This window comes from Echinops telfairi, unplaced genomic scaffold (genome assembly GCF_000313985.2).
Source record: "Echinops telfairi isolate 266 unplaced genomic scaffold, ASM31398v2 ScPeMD7_4;HRSCAF=17, whole genome shotgun sequence".
Lineage (NCBI taxonomy): Eukaryota > Metazoa > Chordata > Mammalia > Afrosoricida > Tenrecidae > Echinops > Echinops telfairi.
In genome coordinates, this window is record NW_022103900.1 from 16,151,563 (window position 1) to 16,159,968 (window position 8,406).

The following is an 8,406-nucleotide window of genomic DNA, read 5'->3' on the forward strand; positions in this document are numbered from 1 at the left end:
CAATTTACTAGAAGAAAGTATTCTTGTGTTGAGGGAGTACTTGAGTGGAGGCCCAATGTCCTTCTGCTACCTTAATACCATAGAGCCAGTTTTGACTCATAGATGCCCGCTAGGACAGAGAAGAACTGCTCCAGTGAGTCCTTAAGACGGTAAATCTTGGCAGGAGCTGGCAGCTACATTTTCCTCCTGTTGAGTGCCTGCTGGGTTAGGACTGCTGTCCAATGCGTCAACCCCTATGCCACGAGTTAGTAAAACCAAGAAAAAGTGATCACTGGTTCTGAAGGCTTTTGGAGTCATTTAAAAATTACTACTGTGAAAAAATAAAGAAGCAAATATTATTTTAGCAAACCCAGGGTTCTGTGTTTTACAACTCTTATCTATAATCTTTCTCTCCTATGTAGTTTCAAAATTAAATTTAGATAAATTAAGTAATTGTAAGCTATTATAGGTAAAATATTAAGAAAGAAGGTATCAAACATCACTTAAGAAGCGAACATGTGAACCCATCTCTGTCTACTTACCCACCATTAAAGCAGGAAGGAATGTGAAGAAGTTGTCATCTTCCATTTGTTAGAATTTTATCTTACTGGCCTTTTAAAAAATTACCATCTTTAAAACACACACACACACACACACACACACACACACCTTTGAACAACAAATCATTGTTTCTGGGTATGAAATAAAAATCCGTTTGTTCTATATCGATCGCTGCTAAATAAATAGATTGGGTTGGGTCTGTTGTGATGATCACAGGTCCCACCTACTTTGGGCTGCTGCTGTGAGGTGCCATCGAGTAGGTTCTGACCCGTAGCGACTTCATGTACAAGCGAGCAACACACCGCTCAGTCTTCCACCAGCCTCACAGTCGGTCCTGTGCCTGAGCCCATTGTTGCGCCACTGTGTCGATCCATCTCGTCAAAGGCTTTCCCCTTTTTAGTTGCCCCCGTGTTTTGCCAAATATGATGTCCTTCTCCAGGGACTGGTCTCTCCTGACAATAAGCCCAAAGTATGTGAAACAGCATTCGTGCCTGGAAGGAGCGCTCTGGCAGTACTTCTTCCAAGACAGATCGGTTTGGCCTTTTAGCAGTCCATGATATATTTAATATTCTTGCCAGCACCCCAGTTCACATGCATTGATTCTTCTTCAGTCTTCCTTATTCAGTGTGTCCAACTTACACATACATATGATGCAAGGGAGAATACCATGGCTTGGGTCAGGCTCACCTTCGTCCTCAAAGTATTGTTGAGTATGCTGAAGAGGGCTTGTGCAGCAGATTTACCTAAAGTCTATGAGTCAGCAGAACCCATCAGTACCTTACATTTAGTTTTGAGACCTAAAATGTAGAAGTGGCCATATCCTAAATCCACATAGTCTTTGCTGTTCCTTGAAAAAGTACAACAATCTCAAGGCCCTAAAATGATAATGCAAATGAGCTGGTTTTAGAGATTTATCAAGATACTTATCTTAAAGCCAGCCTCAGAAAACCATCTGATTCATCCCTTATGGCCAACAAAGTACAGAAAAACCAAAGTACAGAATAAATATACTCACACCTTCCTTTGCTAATGCCATTTTAACGTCAGCACTGGATTTAAAAAAGGCTATCTCAGCTCTTCTCATCTTCTGGACCAGCAACACCACCTGATAACACATTACAGTTTCAAAAGGTACAACTAACACCTGGAAATTGTAGCAGGTATTCTAATATACAGCAATATAAAATGTGTTGGCCCTGGAAATTCTAAGAGAAGTCAGTGTGATTTGGAAGTAGGAAAGTGAGGGTTTGGGGATCATTGGGTTATTTTTGTGATACTGCGCCGGCAGCCTCCTCATCTCATGACAGCTCAGGCCTCTCAGAGGGGTTTGTGAGTGTGGGAATACTAACCGTGTGCTTCATAGCCTATGAGATACTATTTTTAAGTCAAAGGTAAGGCTTTTATCAAAATTTCGGTAATCACAAAATTCTAAAACCCAGCCAGTAGCCAGGACATGAAGTGGTGCCCTGTGACCAGCCCTCTGCAAGGCTGAGTTGAAATGAGTTCGTGCTAAGTACTCTTACGGATTGTTCTGAAGTTGGCTTGCTCAGTTTGAAAAGAGGTGCCATAGTCTGTTATTCAGCATGCAAAATAAGAAATTATAGAAATTTTTGTTAATAATCTATTGTACTTGTGTGGTGTTTTGTCCTTTAAAAAGTTTTCAAATTTAATACCAATGAAAATAGAGGTCAACCATCTGTCCCCAATTTATAGACGAGTAATTACTCTTTGGTGAACATCATCCAATGACTGTAGCTAACCCAATATCAGACATAGATTTTCTTAATCCTCTGTTGTGCTGTCCTATATTCAGTTCAAATTGTGGTGATTTTCAGTTTGTTTGTTTGTTTGTTTTGTAATTTGAGGCTTTATAAAGATTTCCACATTATGTAAGTTACATCAGCTTGATTTACCCAGTTTTTATTTGTTTATTTAGCATGTACTTTACAAATAATGTTGAGAAATTTTATAAACCCATTTATTTGGCATGAAGATATATATGTTGTTAAACTAAATTATTAGACTCGGGCAGCCCTTGGTAGTTTTGTAATTACATTTTTAAATGGCTTTATTCCATTTAAACATTTTTTACCTAGATACTTATTTTATTTCATCTTAAATCATAATTTTTCCTGCAGGAAAAAATTAAGAGAATACAGCAAATCAGAATGGAAAAAGAACTTCGAGCTCAACAAATCCTAGAGGTAGAATTCTTGAATTTAAGATAATAAAAGTAGTAGAGTCATATTTTTTAAGTCTGAAAAATGAAAATTTTGCCTACATATCCTCTCAGTCATCCAAAATAACTTGTAAGAAATTCTCTTTAAATATAATCTATCATACCAAGTAAGGCCTTACCTGGGTCAACCTTATTTAGCAAGCGTATCTAACCCTAGCAGTTAAAACCCCGAAAATAAGACAAAAGAAAAGGGAAAGTTCTAAGCCACTTATCTGGTTGACATAGAGTTCGTGTAGTTAAACTCATTTACTTTTAGAGAGACTACTAGGGTTTCTAGACAAATAATGACTATAAGGTAGAAATAAAAGTATACAAAAATAAGCAATAGAAAAGTGAAAGTAAAATACTAATTTTAGAAAAACAGCTTAACCAACTTAGAGACCTGGTTTCTAATGCAATTCCCACCCCACAGCTGATTAGAACTGAGCTAACAGCAGCAACAAAAAAATAATAGCCCAAATTCAACCAGTCAAGGAAAAACTTTAACCAGCATATCTGGGAACTCAAAAGCCTAGCAACCGTCTGCAATCTTTTCGTTGAAAACAAAGCAATTTCCACATCATAATAGCCCAAAGGCATTAATCAATGGAACTGTGCTGTATAACTGATGATCAAAATAATTGCCCCAAATCATCGAGAAAAAAACAAATTATGCTTCGTGTAGTGTATCTATGCAGACATATGTCTCCATTTTTTTATCCAAGATTATGAAAATAAACTTTTAATGTTTAAATTGAGTATAATGGCTTAGCTACTCAGGAGATTTCTTCTACTTTCAAAAGCGGTTCACTCCCCAGGGCCCTGGATACCCGAGATTTTCTGTTATGGTACTTTCCCTTTTGTAAATATATATGTCCTTTATAAAAAAGGAAAACAAAACCTACTTCAAATTAATTTTTGAAAACCCCAAATTGAAAATATTTTCATCCTAAAGTTAATTGACAATAACCAATATGAAACTATTAGATACTTAATGGCCTTAAGATGCGACTCAAATTTGATATAATGGTCTTGATAGTCAAAATGCTTCATGAAAGATTACAGGTTTCCATTCCATTAAAAAAAGCAACAACACCTTTAATAAACTGCAAGCTACAGAAATAGGACAATTCAGATACTATATCTTGTTTAAATCATTCGGGTAATGGATCTCTTTGCCCTAATTTTCAAGTTTTAGAAGAGAAATTTTGAGTAAGGTGCATATTTTAGTGTCTTGATGATTCATTTGTGAATTAATTTTTATTTTTATCAGTTAAAATCCACCTAGGCTTCTAGAGTTTTATTGAAGTCTTGCTTTACTTTCAAAGATAAAAATAAATGCCTAAATTACTTTTCTGTGATTTAAGAATTTTAAAAGAATTTGTAGAAGGTAAACAGAACTGTCATATAATCTTAGGCATTTAAGACATTTCAGTATGCTCATACTGGTCTATAAAATAAAAATGAGATTCGGCTGTTCAGGGAAACCCTCACTGGGGGGAAATACGTAACCGTCTCCGTACATGTGTTCTGTCGCATATTGTCTTGTACCGTGTGAGGCACGTGCTTCGTTTCAAGTCTGAGACCCTGTGCATCGCGGTGGTGCTGTCGCATGACCCTGAGACCTGTTTTGCATGCACAGGCCAAAAAGAAAAAGAAGGAAGAAGCGGCAAATGCCAAATTATTGGAGGCCGAGAAACGAATAAAGGTTAGTTTAGATGAGAATCCAGTTTTTATTTCTTAAAATAAAAACTATATGATTGTTATACCAGTATGGATTATATGAAAGAAATGGCTTTCTTCAAATGGCTATCTGAAAATACGTTTAGTAGAGAGACAATGTGTGTAGGCTTTTATTTGTATATCTGTATTGTTGGATTTTTTGTTTTGTTTTTTCAATTTTGTGATGCAGGTTTTATGTGATGCTTTCTTAAATAAGAAATGCTTAATCACAAGTACATACTATGACATAATACCTGTAAACCATGTCGCTTGATATAAATGATCACTCCCAGATGATCTTGTGTCTTATTTATGTTTCTGTTTTAGACTGTGTCCCAAATCTGATTCTCCCCTTAGATGATAACTTTCTCGTGAAATGTCTACAGAAACAAGAACCTAACTTTTATCAACTGTTATTTCCCAATAATAAAATTAGCCATGGTTAGTTTTTACAGCTAAAAGGTTTTGGGTTTTTTTTTGGGGGGGGGTTGGTTTTGGTTTTCTGCCATGAAGACCAAGAGAGATGTTCCTTCTATGACATCACACCTTACCTTCCACTTGTGTTCATGAAGTACTGATACCTGAGTTATCTTACTGGCCTTGGAAACAGCCACCACCCTGACACCTGACAAACCCAGCAAACTGTTTCTTTCCTTTTCTACATATATTCTCTCTTTCCCATTCATGCCTTTTCCTAATATCTAATCCAGATTTTGTCTTTATAAAAATTTGGAAATAGGTGACATGCATAGACTTGCTTGCATTAAGCCTCAATATTAACGGGAGTGAATCATAGCATAATCTCACCACCACTGACACTGAACTGATTTTGACTCATATAGACACCATAGTACAGGGTAGAACTACCCTTGTGGGTAAATTTTTAGGGGAGCAGAAAGCTTGATCTTTATCTTGCAGAGTGGCTGATGGGATTGAACTCTTGACCTTCAAGTTAGCAGCCCAACACATAACCCACTATGCCCCCAGAGCTTATAGCAAGATCGCAGAGACGCTGGTTACTCTGATTCATCCACAGTGTTCAGAAATGAAATCCCTGCTGTTAATTACAGAGAATATTTCAGAGTAGATCTTTAGAATGGAAAAAGTTCTGATCGCTTAAGTTTAAGACTTGTGGCCACCATGTAGCCAAATTAAAAGGTCAAAGAAACACATGTGCCAGCCATGGCTGATGTGCTCCGACCATCTAACCAGTCACCTCGGTGAATGTGGCCCTGGGATGCTACTGGGCCACAGACATCATAATCTTATGATTGTGTGTTTTCATTTTACTCGTGAAAGTGTCATTTTATAAGTAAAACAAATGACCCAATATTGGCAATTTTGTATGATGGACCCTAATAGAAGTCTATTATATCTCAGAAAATGACCTTTAGTAGAAGACTAAACAAATTCAAAACAGGATTTTTTAGTAGTTTGAGCCTGTTCTAAATCTTCTCCAGAACTTACAGACTAAAACTTTCTTGTTTTCAAGGAAAAGGAGATGAGACGACAACAAGCAGTCCTCCTGAAGCACCAGGTCTGTAGACGCACAGGTTTACAGCTATTGGGCTATTTCACAATTTTGCTTAAAGCTATCTGGGGGAAAGAAAACACCTTCAAAATATTTTCTGGAAAATTTTCTGATATAATTTCTGCTTAAGTTTTCCCTTCCTCTTACAGTTTATTGCCTTGCTTTGGTATTGGTGTCTTTCGGGGGGTTATGAGTGGGTTTGATGACTCTGTGATTTCTGTTTCATAATGTTGTGCCAACTCTTTCTACCAGGAGTTGGAGAGGCATAGACTAGATATGGTATGGGTATGTTTATTTTTGTACATCTAACACCGCATTGTGATTTGGTTGTGATATGGTTGTCATAGCAATGCATAAAGTGTAGCACTGGCTGCTGTCATATTACATACTGCTGCATGGCTTTACAGCACAGTGCATTGCATACATCTGCTTGTCTGTCCGTAAAGAAAGTCTGGTGCATAGCTAAGATTGTGAACTGAATCACCTAAGCCTTCCATAAGGCCACTCTCTAAATGTTTACATTACTGATGTCACATTGAAAGTTGGATCAGTATCAAAACTGGTGCAATTATGAGCCACATTCTCCCATCATTCTAGGTGCAAAACTGCCATTGACCACAATGGGAATTTTGAGTTAGGCTGATGAGAGAATATGAATTATATTCTGTCATAGACAAATTAAAAAAAGAAACATCCCTTTGGGGAACCAAATATATCTAAAAAACCAATTGCATTTTTTAAGTACATCATCTTTTACTTGAAAACGAAATGAAACATTGAAATTAAGCGAGCCCTTTCCTGACATCCATACTGTCTGTGTGCCTTCTAGGTTCCACTGAACAATTAGCCCACGGTGCCGCTTTTGTGGCTTCAAATAGCGCATCAAGTGGCAGACATCAGTAAATAGGAAAAGCCCCACTTCATTGATATTTATGTGTGAACCAAGATTCATTTAATTAAATTGGTATCCAAACTTAAAAAACAAATTAAAAAAAAGTTCTAATTTTTTGGTGGCTTGTTGGGTTTACCAAAATGATTTTGGTACTTGGAATAAAATTAACCAACTCTAAAGCCATCAAAGTGATTCTAAATCCATTTTTGTCTGATCTGAAAATTTAAGACCAGCACAACCCCTCGTCTAATTGGCTCTAGTCAGTATTTGTGGTTTCCTAATAGCAGATGTAAGGTAACTGACCTGTTCCAGCCAACCATTATGCTTTTTTTGTTCTGCCAGCTTTTGAAGGAGCATCCCAACTGACCATAGTCAGTCTTGTGTGCTTCTGTTTACACTGTCTCCATGTTCATTGCTTTACCTTTTTGCTTTTGATTGTCTTGTATTTGCTTTCTAAACCTGAACTAAAACATGCACAGACTGGCCATTCTTGTCTTATATTTAGTATTTACTGTGACTTGTCTATAAGTGCTAAACATGCTTTATACCAAGTTTTGTTTTGTTTTGTTTCCCATTTAAAAATCAAACTGTTAGCCATTGAGTTACTTTCCTAATTTTATCTGGCCTGATAGGAACGAGAGAGAAGGCGCCAACATATGATGCTTATGAAAGCTATGGAAGCTCGTAAAAAAGCAGAAGTAAGTGTATGCTTCGAGGGGAAAAAAAGATTACTTTGTCATACGTTCCTTTTTTTTTTTTTTTCCTGAATTCATTGGCTCTTCTAAATAGAAATTGTTTAGGGCATTGGGTTTGTTGTGATGTACTGGCTTTCGCAAGCAATCCCAAAGTTAGTGATAGTGACTGAGTATTGAAACAAAGAATTGGGGGGGGGGGGTTCCAATGTATGTTTCAGCTTTCCTGGCGGAGGTTTTAATGATCTTCCTTTCTTTTTTAGTTTAGTGAATGGCATAGTTTAGATAAAAGTAGCTATTTACTAATCATCTTAGCATGTATAGGTAAGTCCTGTGTTTCCTGATTTAAACACTAATTATTTCAACCATTTGATTTTAGGGTTTGCGGCCTTCAAAATTATCCCCTAGCATTCTAATTGTAAAATTAAGCCTAGGTACTTGATTGAAAATGGCCATTTAAAAGAGAAGTCAGACCGATCAATTAATATGCCGAATGAGCTTGTTTGTAGCACAGTAGGAATAATTTAGAGATGCAAACACTTGTACTACAAACGGATGTGTTCTGCATTCAAACAGTTGAACAGAGTTGTGGCCGTTTAAGCAGGACTTTGGAGGTTGAAGGACTCGGATTTCTTTGCTGGCTTGGCTGCTAAGGCCCTTTACCTTTCAGGCCACTTCTCCTTCGATGACTGAGGCCGCGTGCTTGTCAAGTGAGGCAAATGTTGAATGAAGGTGAATGAAAATGACAGTAGTCTGAGCAGTGGTTCTCAACCTGCCTACTGCTTCCACCCTTTCATACAGTTCTTCCTGT

At 37.2% G+C, this 8,406-nt stretch overlaps 1 protein-coding gene across 11 annotated transcripts in view; it reads left to right on the forward strand.

Annotated features, from left to right (window-relative positions):
• BAZ2B (bromodomain adjacent to zinc finger domain 2B) overlaps positions 1 to 8,406 on the forward strand; it is a 225,671-nt gene that overhangs the window by 165,983 nt on the left and 51,282 nt on the right. For 4 of the 11 annotated variants that reach the window (XM_045299362.1, XM_045299358.1, XM_045299383.1 and 1 more), the window contains 5 exons: positions 2,679 to 2,744; positions 4,401 to 4,466; positions 5,973 to 6,017; positions 6,264 to 6,296; positions 7,536 to 7,601. In XM_045299362.1, coding sequence (XP_045155297.1) covers positions 2,679 to 2,744; positions 4,401 to 4,466; positions 5,973 to 6,017; positions 6,264 to 6,296; positions 7,536 to 7,601 — 276 coding nt within the window. The remainder of the gene's footprint in view (positions 1 to 2,678; positions 2,745 to 4,400; positions 4,467 to 5,972; positions 6,018 to 6,263; positions 6,297 to 7,535; positions 7,602 to 8,406) is intronic. The other 7 variants (XM_045299368.1, XM_030888158.2, XM_045299404.1 and 4 more) reach the window with 4 other exon arrangements.